Genomic DNA, 12,480 nt, shown 5'->3' on the forward strand with positions numbered 1-12,480 from the left:
AAAACTTTGCAAAAAAAATGTGGACAGTCAAAGTTAGGGGCATACACATTAAGTAGAGCAAGAGGTGTTGAGTCAATAGATCCAGTAACCAGTAAATACCTCCCGCCTGGGTCCATGACCACTGAGTCAAACACAAATGGAACAGATTTGCGGATTAGGATAGCAACCCCCCCAGCCTTCGAAGAAAATGTAGACTGATAAACCTGAGAAACCCATAAAGATCTTAACCGCCTCTGTTCACTGGGCTGGATGTGGGTCTCCTGCATGAACACAACATCAGAGGACAAAGATTTTAAATGAGAGAAAACTTTTCCCCTTTTCAGAGCCGTCCCTAGACCTCTACAGTTCCAAGTAACAAACGTAATGTGGCTCATCCCGGCTTATGGCAGAACAGAATTATGTATTTATGCATTTCACATACAAAGTGTAAAGAATGGCAAAGCACTAGTGATGGACTGGCAACAGACACACAAGAAAAATAAAACAACCCCACCCCCCAAAAAAAAACGCTGCAAAAGAAAAAACAATGCAGCAAAACCTAAACGCTAGCATGGAGGCTGCTGGGTAACAAAGCCCGCAAACCAGGGACTAGAGAAATAGCTAATCCAGGAGCCCCACCTGCACCTCCAAAGTGCACAAATTTCGTAGAGTTACAGAAAAAAAAACAAATAAGTGCATCAATTTGTTTAAACACGCAAGCACGAGTCTGAGACAGAAAAAGAAGTGGCATATAGAGCCAGGGAGCAAAGGGAAGGTGGCCTGGAGTAACCATAGAGAAGGCAACAAAATGATTGAGTTCTGATCCAAGTTAACTAAACAAAGAGAGCCACCTGCGGGCGCGTCCCACTTCAACCCCCAAAAGAAATGGGTAGAAATATCATATTTCAAACAGATTCACTTCAAATGCAGGTCGTTGCAGTCAATGTAAATGTAAGTCATTACAGACGCGCTTCTGTATTGTGGAAAACTGATATCACGTTCAGGAGTCATCCTGTGGCAGTGGAGCAGCATACCGTTCAGCTTCAGCAGGAGAAACGAAAGTGCTCGTTTTGTTGTTGTATGTCACTGGGAGCTTAGCTGGGAACCGCAAAGAACACTTGGCACCAGCGTCGATCAGTCGTTTCCTCACGATGTTAAAGGACTGCCGCTGGGCCACAACCTCGGCGGTGTAGTCAGGAAATATGCAGATTCTCTTCCCCTGGTAGTTGAGTGGCGCCTTTTGCCTGCAGAGTCAAAAGATGTTGGCGTGGACGCTGCCGTGATGGACCTGGCGATGATGACCCGCGGCCGCCCATTAGCGAGTGGTTTGGCTCTCAGGCTGCGGTGGGCCCGATCTATCTTGACGGGTTTTGGAAAGTTGTCTTCTCCAAGCAGCTCCGGGATCAGACGTGAGACAAACTCGCTCCAGCCCCTCTTTAATGCCGACGATGCGGATATTAAGCCTGCGAGAGCGGCCCTCCAAGTCGCTCACTTTAGCTTTGAGATAGCCGTTAGCATCCCGCAGTTCAGGGCGCTGAGCGGTTTTAGATCATGTCTCCTCTGGGTTTGGAGAGGACTCAGAAGGTTGTCCTCCACCCGACTGCAGAGGAAGACCAGCTGATCATTAATCCACAGCGAAGCAGAATGAAGTGAGAGCATATGGCCTGACAGGGCGGGGACAGACAGACAGCAGGTCTGACAGGGGAACCTCTCAGTGTCAGGAGCTTTATTCTTCAGAACTTTCCTCGGCTTTCTGATGACTTCTTCCAAACATTTCTGTATTCCAGACGAAAGATGTGGGCTTCCTGAAGATCCACGCTCCCTGGGCCGTCTTGTGTCGAGAAGCCGAGCTGATGAAGCTCAAGATGCCCACGAAGGAGGTAGTCCAGGTCCAGACCAGTACACCCCCCAAAACAGAGCAACGCTTCTTTGAAACTCTGAACACGATGAGACCGGTCCGGTTCACCTCAGAGACCAACCCAGGCCACCACAGAGACTGATCCGGTCCACAGAAGGATTTTGTGAAGTGAAAACTCTTCCAGTGAAAGACTGACTGTCCTTCTTATTTCATTTAATGAGATTTCAAGCAGAAAAGCAGAGTCCTGAGCTGAGACCTGATTCCAGTCTGTGACGTATCATTTTCACCAACGCTGCACGGCCCACGAGTCAGGCAGATAAACCACATCGAACAGCAGCTCGTCTTTTCAGGAAGCCGTTTTTGTGTCTCTCCTGCAGTCTTACGATGTGAAGCAAGGCAGCAACCTGGTGGAGAAGATCCGAATGTTCATCCACAAAGTCACGGCTCCTCTTCACCCCAAGGTCGACGCCGCCCAGCCTCATGGCATCAAGTACCTGTCCCACCCCTTCTCCCGGGAGAAGCAGCACCTGTGAGTAACAGGAAGCTCTGCAGCCGCTCGCTCGCTCAGATCTGAGATGGACGGAGGGCGTCTGAAGTGGCGCTGCCTGCCGGGCTGTCAGGAGCCGCGAGTGGGCAGCCGGCTCTATTTTTACCGCTCTGACTAACAGCCGGCAGGAGATCAGCTCCACACGCTTTCTCCAGACGGGGAGCCGCTCGCGCTCAAAGTCTGCTCACTTTCCACAGCCGCTGGGCTTCTCTGTGAGCACGAGGGCGCGAGTTCACCGCTGAGAACAGCGTTTTATTCTATCTGGACATGAATTCAGTCTGAAATGAAGGGAGACAGAGTAGAATGGAAACTGAAGATAATACGCTGCGGTTTTGAACGTAAAATGATACAGAAATGTTAAATCTGTGGGATTTTTGCTCGGTTTAATTCATTTTAACACATCTTAAGTGGCACATGGTTTCTACATACTCAGTATTAAATAAATTGATGGAAGACATGCAGAAGGAATGGCTTCCGGCTTCAGGTCGTCCACTTCACCACGTGTCTCCAGTCTACAAAGAAAGTTTGACTGACTGACAATCAGACTGTCCAGCTGGACTCAGACAGTGCCTCGGCCTCTGCTCCTCTCTTCAGAGTGAACCGGGGTAGACGGAGGATGCAGTCCTCCTCAGAGTGACAGACGATTCACAGCTTCGTGGGTCTCTGCTCCACTCAGAATGAGTCAAAATGCTGATAAAGTGGTGAAGCGTTGGTGTTCTCCTCAGTTCCTTCTCGTCTCTGTTGGCAGGTTCGATCTATCTGACAAAGACGAGTTCTTCGACAGCAAGACCCGGAGCTCCATAGTAAGGATGTGTTCTTCTTCCTGAATGTCATGTGAGATGAGCAGGAAGACATCGGTGACAGCTGGTATAGATATCAGTAGATTCTGATTTTCCAGAGACTCAGTGAGTTGCTGTCAGGCTTTGGAAAACAGCCTTAAAAATGAATGTTTTGTGAGAAGCTGCAGTTTTGTGCTGGCAGACTCGCTCGTAGAAACACACCTACACAGAAGCTACAGAGCGTGACTAATGACTAAATAATGCCCGGGCTTCCCGGTGCCGCACGGCTCCTGGCCTCTGGCTGCAGCTCAGCTCTGATCGCTGAGACTGGACTGTGTCGTCCACACTGCTGCGTCACTGCTGCTCCACACACACACCGGCGTGACACACACGTGTTTCCTGCGTGTCCTCAGGTCTGGAAGATTTTGAAGACGACGAGATGCTTCAAGAACAAATACCGCATAGGTAAGACACCCACGCCTCGTGGACACTGAGCTGCTCTTCTGGTCGTCCACTGTCAGTAGAATCAGCTCAGCCCGACCCGGATCCCACAGCAGCGTCTCTACGCGTCAGCGCCCACTGCAGGCCTTCTCCTGCGCTCCGCTCCGTCACAGCAGAGCGCAAAAACATTGTGGAGCGCGAGATGTTCAAGATCCCGCAATATACTGAGAGGACTAAAAGCCGGAACAACAACAACAACAACAACAACTCATTCATTCGTCGTTTCTTTGCCAAACCGTTTCTCAACTTCCACAATGAGTCTCTCTTCATCCATGGCGATAGTTTAGCTGCGCACCCGGAAGTGAACACAGACCCGACCCACTCCGTCTGTGCTGCGCGTTTAACTCCATGACCCTTTCACAATAAAATGAGCACACAAGCAAACTGTATTCAGGGGACAAACATCACCACTACAAGGAAAACAAACCATATGATATTTTTTTGACTCCACAAATGTATTCAAATATCGAAATATGCACATCTTCAGTTTCTTGGATATTTGTGTTGAGCTTTATTTATGACAAAATGCATAATATAAAACAATGTTGTTACAAATAGATGTATAACTGTATGACTGACCAAAACCTGTGACCTGGCACAATATAAGTACTGAAGATCATACAAAGACACTTCAGTGAACATCTCTGACAATAACCAAAGATGTAAACGTTTCACATTATTTAATTTTGAGAACACAGAAGTTGTTTCAGTTCTCGTTCCTGTTTGGAGCTATCCGAGCAGCGGAGCTTGACGCGCTCGCGTGCGGCCGCGGCCAAAAATAGGTGGGACGCGTATTTTTATCCCGGACGCGGCTGAGCGCCGACGCGAGCGAACGCTGGATGTGGAACTGCTCCCGACCACTGCAATGGCAACGTATTTGCTGCATCCAGCGCGACGCAGCGCGACGCAGCGCGACGCAGCGCGACGCAGCGCGACGCAGCGCGACGCAGCGCGACGCAGAGCGACGCAGCGCGACGCAGCGCGACGCAGCGCGACGCAGCGCGACGCAGAGCGACGCAGCGCGACGCAGCGCGACGCAGCGCGACGCAGCGCGACGCAGCGCGACGCAGAGCGACGCAGCGCGACGCAGCGCGACGCAGCGCGACGCAGCGCGACGCAGCGCGACGCAGAGCGACGCAGCGCGACGCAGCGCGACGCAGCGCGACGCAGCGCGACGCAGCGCGACGCAGCGCGACGCCGCCGAACGCTCCAGAAACGCGTGCTGTGGGATCCGGGGGTCAGAAGCGACTCTCCATAAGATGTCTTCTGACCACTGGAGCGCCTCCGAAGTCTGTACTTGGACTGGGTTTTCAAGAGACAGCCGTCCAGGAGAGAATGGACCTCAAATGGTTTTAAAAAGTGTGAAACTGTTGGTTTTAATCTTTAAAAGTGTCTTGAGAGGACTGTTGCAGCTGCGGCTATGACAATAAAGCCCAACTGAATTGAATGTTAGCATAATAACCCTAAAATGCAGAAATCTTCCAGCGTCTCCCAATTCTCAACTTGATTCATTCCGTGCTGAGTAGGGTGAAGTAGGTTTCCACCGCTGGAGGAGAGGCAGAGGACTGCTGCGCCGTTTGGCTCCGCCCCCACGACTGCGAGACAGCAAAACACAAAATAAACTCTAATACTAAATGACAATAAACTAACAAAGTATGTGCTCCATTTTCTATAAATAACCCATAATCAAACAGCAGATGAGCAGTTCGGAGCCAGAGGAGGCGGAGCTTAGTAGAGGTTCCACCAATCACTGATCAAATTAAACCAATCAGCCGTTTGACGGCTGCAGCTGGGGAGGAGTTGATACCGTCCATCACTGTCTGGATTAGAAACGGACTGAAGAATGATGAGGAACTTTCCCAGCAGCCCCACTGAGGATGAAGGGTTTTCTGGCTGTTCTGGAGATTCAAGACACACATGGTTCCCTCTACCAAAGAGAGAGACTGCCTGCTGCCTGACGGCCTGGGAGGAGGTCCACAGTCCAGACCACCTCTGAAGAGGTCCACAGTCCAGACCACCTCTGAAGAGGTCCACAGTCCAGACCACCTCTGAAGAGGTCCACAGTCCAGACCACCTCTGAAGAGGTCCAGAGTCCAGACCACCTCTGAAGAGGTCCACAGTCCAGACCACCTCTGAAGAGGTCCACAGTCCAGACCACCTCTGAAGAGGTCCAGAGTCCAGACCACCTCTGAAGAGGTCCAGAGTCCGGACCACCTCTGAAGAGGTCCACAGTCCAGACCACCTCTGAAGAGGTCCACAGTCCAGACCACCTCTGAAGAGGTCCAGAGTCCAGACCACCTCTGAAGAGGTCCACAGTCCAGACCACCTCTGAAGAGGTCCAGAGTCCAGACCACCTCTGAAGAGGTCCACAGTCCAGACCACCTCTGAAGAGGTCCACAGTCCGGACCACCTCTGAAGAGGTCCACAGTCCAGACCACCTCTGAAGAGGTCCAGAGTCCAGACCACCTCTGAAGAGGTCCAGAGTCCGGACCACCTCTGAAGAGGTCCAGAGTCCGGACCACCTCTGAAGAGGTCCAGAGTCCGGACCACCTCTGAAGAGGTCCAGAGTCCAGACCACCTCTGAAGAGGTCCACAGTCCGGACCACCTCTGAAGAGGTCTGGACCACCTGGCAGAGAGGTTGACAAACATTTCTTTGCAAGTCCAAGTCAAGCCTCAAGTCCTTATGGGGTGAGACTTGGTGAAGTCTCAAGTCTGTAGTCAGGGGTCCAAGTCAAGTCTCAAGTCTCCAGAACAGAAACCTCTCGTGTCTCTTCTCCAGACGTTGATAAACTAAAGGGAAACCATGACTGCCTGCGTCAGCAACCCCTGGACTATCAGCCACTACATGTTCAGTTTTATTGGTGCATTAATTCTCATGTACAGGTTCACTGATTCATCATTGTTATTCATCTATTATTAATTCACTCAACATTTTTTCAGGGATCCCCAAGCTATGGCTCACGGACTCCTGGGGGACTGGGGACGACAGTTTGAGAACTGCTGCTGTAAACATGCTGTTATCATGCAAACTTGTGATTGCAGTCAATAATGGCAATGTGCTGTCAATAATAGATAATTTCTCAGTCGTTGTTAGTTTGTGGAGTTTGGTGCTCATGTGCTTCGTTGTTCACGTCTTCTTCATCTCCTGGGGGCGGAGCCCCCCCGTCCCTAAACCCTGCTGAACTGCAACATTTAGTTTGCAACTGAAATGTGTTTACTGCAACAACAGACGATATGAGGTGTCCAGTATAAAAACAACAAGGTATATTCCACTACCAAATACAGAAACAGTCAAATAAATGACAGTGAAAATCCTCCTGCAACATGGAAAAGACTCAATGAGCCATGTGTTGTAGAGAAGCACAATGAAGTCAAATGTGTAAACTTGTGTGTGTGTGTGTGTGTGTGTGTGTGTGTGTGCCCTCTATAATCCTGTCGGATAAATGTCTTTTCTCAGGAATCACGAGCCTTCTTGCTAACGGCGTCTACACTTCAGCGTATCCTCTGCATGATGTGAGTGTCACCATCACCTCCTTCAGATCAGAAACACACCTGAAGGAGGGAAAAAAGTCATCATTTGGTGTGTGTGTGTGTGTGTGTGTGTGTGTGTGTTTCACAGGGAGACATTGAAGGAGTGACTGCCAGGCCTAATGACAGGAAGGTGAGCAGAAAGCGTCCTGCTCCAGTGATGACCTGCTGCAGGGATTTGAGGAGAATCTGTTCCAAAGAATTCAAGTGAAACACAACTGCGGTTGTTGTTCTTTGTTTGCACTGATAATACGGGAATTCCAATCCTGAGAACGATGTGAAAAGAGCTGAGAGACAAGAAAAGGCAAACGTGGCAAAGTGAAATGAAAGCAGCTCGTGAGCCACCAGCTCACAGTGACGATAGAACGTTTCCTCCTCCGTTCACGACCTGACGGCCGTGTGACTCCCTGCTCGATTCCCGCACCGCAAACCGTCTGCACGCTCAACACACCGAGGTGCATGTAGCTCGCCACAGCAAACACTGCTGGGATAAGAAGTCTAGTCAATGTTCATCAATCCAGCAAGCACTGCTTAACGTGGAACAGCGCAGGAGGCCGAGGGCGGCGCCTGCAGGGACCGGAGCGGGACTGCTCCCCCCCAGCTGGGCTGCATGACCAGCTCATCAGCTGCTTACTGATGCAGATAGAAACAGATAGAAACCCGGCCTGTAGTTTCCTCCTCTCCTGTGTATCGCTGAGGCAACAGCCTAATAACCCCCTCCGCACCTCAGGCAGCCACATTCACCCTCACACACATTTACAGTAGGGATGTGCGATACCACTTTTTTTCAGACCGATACCAAGTACGAGTACTTCATCTTCAGTACTCACCGATACCGATACTTGCATACCGATACTTTATATACATAAAATGTAAAATAATGCAATGAGATTATTTTTGAAAATGAATTTTATTTCCAATAAAAAGGCAGCCCAGCCACTATGTTTAAGTCCAAAATAATAGTCTGAAAAATAAAACAAGCAACTGAGTTTGCACTTATTTAAATGAAATTAAGTGCAAGATAAAACAATTTCTCTGAGTTTTACACTTTACATAAACTAAGGTTTTTAAATGTACTAATTTTAATGATTTTTTTAAGAACTAAAGTCAAAGATAGAACAACCCCCGAGTTTAAAGAGTTGCTCGTGTTCTCTGTGCTGCTCTCGGATCTCTGCTCTTCAGTTTCTCGGTCTTCTGCAGAGTTTGCCGTCGAGTTGCTGCCGGAGTTTTCTTTTTTCCAGCACAACAGCGTCAGACTCTCGTCCACAAGCTTCGCCCTGAGGTGTTTAAACAAATTACTAGTGGTAAATGAACAACATCGCGCACCTCCTTTAGCAATTTTAGCATTGCAGAGTTAGCATTCTGCAAAGCTCGGCTCGTTTTCACTTGTATAAAAGAATTTCCACACCGGCGGAGTTTTGGTGAGACGAGCAGCCGTTCTGGATTCATCCTGTTGTCTCTGCTCTGGATGAGACTCATGGAGAAGTCAGCCCGCTGCAGTGTAGCCCTGCGCCTGTCAGCGCTCCAGAGAGGAGCTTCTTCCTCTTTCATGTTTGTCGGCAGCTTGCATCCCATTTGGCTGCACTACCGCCAACTGCTGGTGAGGAGGGCTTACTACGCGTGGGGTTTTCTTGCCGTGAGTATCGGCAGCTGGCATCGGTAGCCGTCACGAGTACCCGATACCTTGAAATAAGGTCAGTATCGGCCCGATACCGATACCTGGTATCGGTACTCGCACATCCCTAATTTACAGTATCATTATCCTCATGTATGGAGAAAGAGCGCGTCGCCTCTGCCATAAAAAGCCTTTAATTGTACCTCTGCCGTTTTTAATGTGTGAAGTGACCCACCGCATGTATAAAGCCTGAGCAGTGACAGAGACCGGCTCCGTTATGTGTTATGTTTAGAGCACATCAGACTGCAGCGGTTTGAGTGTGAGCGTAGTGACGTCCAGATGGACGGTAATGCTAACAAAGTGACACAAACCACCAATAGGATCCCAGCCAGCTACCTCTTTCTAGGTGAGGACCCACATCAGCAGCCATGCATGCTGGGAGAGTTCTCTCCACCGCGGCAGCATCATGTGTGAAATAACTAGCACAGTTCAAGAAATGAATTGATATTGATATTGATTTGCAGTATGAATGTGATGCCTTCAGGGACCAGCTAAGCAGAGGACAGTTTTCAACTGGAGGTTTTCAGATGCAGCTCACTGCTGACTGGCCTGTCCTCCCTGACAGTGATCACTGAGGCAACGCCAGAGAAGCACTACAAATAGAATTAACATTGCTTAATTAGTACCTGACAAAGAATTAAACAGGTGTGTGTTGCCATGGAGACGGGGTGAGGTCACAGGCGGCAGGTGTGTGTTGCCATGGAGACGGGGTGAGGTCACAGGCGGCAGGTGTGTGTTGCCATGGAGACGGGGTGAGGTCACAGCAGCTGATCAGAGAGCAGCTGCGAGACAAAGTAGGACTCGGTGGAAGCTGGAGGACAAATGATTGGTATTTGAGGATCGAGGGACCAATTTGTAAACGGTCGGCGTCGGACGCACTACGTGAAACGATTTTCATGTCTGTAGGGTTATCCATATAACGGCAGTCTGTTAAGACAAATCTCTGAACCTTTGGGTTTAAAAAAAAAAATTCAGAAAGATGAATAGAATCAGAAAAATGGCAGAAGTTTCAAACAATTCTAAATTTAAAGAGAACATTCATGTTAAGCCCCGGTCACACCGCCCGGACTTTGCTGGAGCGTTCCTGGAGCGGTGAAAAAAATCCATCACCGCTCGTAACCGTTCACCACCGTTTAACAGAAGTTGGCCTCCGTTAAAGCAACGCCGTGTACGCTCGGCCACCGCTGGTGTTACCGGAGGGGCCCTCCTACCGTTCCGAAAGTTTTCAGCTGCGCAAAATATTCCGAGCGGTGAGGAGCGGGGAATTTTCCGCCCCGGCAACGTTCACCCCCGCTCCACCAACGCCCAGTCCAAGTTCGTGGACGCTCGGGTCCGCCAGGCCAACGCAGTCTAGGACGCTGGACCACCGCTGCTTCGCTGCGCTGCCCGGGCGGCGATTAAACGTTGTAGAAAGGTCGGTGGAGCGGTGGGAAGCGTTTTACGAGCGGACACGGGGTTGATGGAGCGGTGGAATGGAATAATAAATGAAAAAGGTTGAAGTAATATATATAAAACAGTATTTTTTTCACAGTTGTTAACACCAGAACAGCCAAGACGGTCTGACAGACCGTTTGGGTTTTTATAATTCAAATAAATCTGTTAAAATAATTCCCCTGTCCTCTAATTCTTTGACTTTTCCTAAATATGTGTCTTGTATGTTTTTCTGAAGCAAATAAGGTTTCTGAAGCAAATAAGGTTCTAATAATGACACACATAATATTACAAAGCATTTATACCTCCAAAAGATAAAGAAGACGCACTTCACGTTGCTTTTTTTCTGTGATTGATTTGTTTTGGTTCGTATGCCGCATCTGAACAGGGAGCTAGCTCTGACAGCAGACAATCAGACAGACGGCCAAAAATATCAACCAAACCCCCCCCCCCCCCCAAAAAAAAAAAAAAAGACAATAAAAAGAGGCATAAGAGAGATAAGGTGGAAGAAGCTTCAGCAATGATACAGGAGGTCAGTGAGGGGGAATCGGATGGCGGAGACGTGTCGGACAGTCCAGCAGAACCTGCAGTGGAGCATGAAGCGCTCACGCTTCACCTCCAGGTATAGAGAATTACTGTAGGCTACTGTCAGTTTACAACTAAATAATAATAACACAAAATGGTGTGAAAAAAATAAATAAACTAATGTAATAAATCTCTACACAGCAGTGAACACGGTAGTTGGAGCACTGCAGCGTCTCCTGAGGGGCCAGTTACAGATTCAGGTAAAATATTATATCCTCCATCAAAGTACAGCAAACCAAGTGTTTTTCGTTTCCAAAATGAATTTTAGAACAAACATATTTTCTGAATAAATCCCTTTGTCCTGTGGAGCCTGCAGTCCCAGAATCAAATGAGCAGGGTGAGGACGGACCGTGTGGGGGGGGGTCCGTCCTGGTGCGCAGCCGGGGAGACTTATTTTACTAATTTTAATATGTTCCTGATTATTATTGACGGTTAATAACGCAACTGTTTTGTGTGTGTTGGTGTGTGTGTGCGTGTTTATCAAGGAAACGAATGCACGGAGTGTGAGAGGTGACGCTGCGCAAATTCGCACTGTAAAAAGTCAAATAAATTTTAAAACCTGATTTGAGGCATTAATACAGCAGACATGAGGCATTAGAAGGTTTGCTGATCCTCTTGACTTAATATTTGTTTTTGTTATCTTAATTTCTAATATATTACATTACAGAAAAACAACCTGCTGGTGTGCTCCTGCGCAAAAACACTAAAAAATGTATGACGGTCTGGCTGACCGTTGCAGCCTTTGGGGGGGGGTAAGAATATTTCTTGACACAACCAGTGGGCCACATCTATTTACTGACTCCACTGCTTCAGCTGCCTGCTCAGTGATGAGTGATCTTCTTGGAGGCTGCTGCCTTTCCTTCTCCAGCCTTCCTCTTCTTTTGTCCATGTCGCATGATGAACTTCAGCTATCCACTTCTATCAAAAATCGATCAGAACTTGTATCAAAACGGTCCGTTCAGCTCCGTAGTCACAGAACGCCGCTATACCAACGCTCTCTGCCGCTCTCTGCCGCAAAACCAACGCTAAAGCAACGCCGCCTTCAGCAGTGCACCGCTAAGCCAACGCCTGTGTTTTCAATTTTTTTTCCCATTTTGTTCGCGGTGACGAGCGTTCGGCCCCCCTCCCTACCGTTCAAGGAACGCTCCGGCAAAGTTCGGGCGGTGTGACCGGGCCCTTATGTAGAAAAGTTACTCCTTTTTTGAAGCAGAAGACATGTAGCTACATTGTGGTGTATCATATGATCAGTTGAGTGAGAAAGTGTCCGTGGCAACCAGATCCAATTTTTGGATTTTGAGCTGAAGCTGTCTGGGTCACACTGTGCTGAAATGACTGAAAAAGGAGGAACACTTTAAAGGTGCACGGTTAAAAATTAGTAGAAGATAGGAAAACCCTCAACAGGAGGTGAAAGTATGGTGAATCTTCGTGGCATTTTGAAAAATAGTCTTCCTCCAAAGCCCATCTGCTTTGAATGGCACTTTTTGTGGATGTTTTTGAACATGCGCTCAGTACTGTGACGACAATCTGGTGGAAGGAAAATAACAATATTATAAAAGATTGAAATTAAATGGACTCCTATGAAAAATACTGAAAATA

General features: G+C 48.5%; 1 protein-coding gene across 4 annotated transcripts in view; it reads left to right on the forward strand.

The window, feature by feature from the left end:
* The window catches only part of ano1a (anoctamin 1, calcium activated chloride channel a), a 48,178-nt gene that overhangs the window by 19,549 nt on the left and 16,149 nt on the right, over nt 1–12,480 (forward strand). For all 4 annotated transcript variants that reach the window (XM_030088287.1, XM_030088306.1, XM_030088297.1 and 1 more), the window contains exons 4-9: nt 1,767–1,859; nt 2,215–2,366; nt 3,133–3,187; nt 3,577–3,628; nt 7,123–7,178; nt 7,285–7,326. In XM_030088287.1, coding sequence (XP_029944147.1) covers nt 1,767–1,859; nt 2,215–2,366; nt 3,133–3,187; nt 3,577–3,628; nt 7,123–7,178; nt 7,285–7,326 — 450 coding nt within the window. The remainder of the gene's footprint in view (nt 1–1,766; nt 1,860–2,214; nt 2,367–3,132; nt 3,188–3,576; nt 3,629–7,122; nt 7,179–7,284; nt 7,327–12,480) is intronic.

This window comes from Salarias fasciatus, chromosome 1, assembly GCF_902148845.1.
Source record: "Salarias fasciatus chromosome 1, fSalaFa1.1, whole genome shotgun sequence".
NCBI classification, from domain to species: Eukaryota; Metazoa; Chordata; class Actinopteri; order Blenniiformes; family Blenniidae; genus Salarias; species Salarias fasciatus.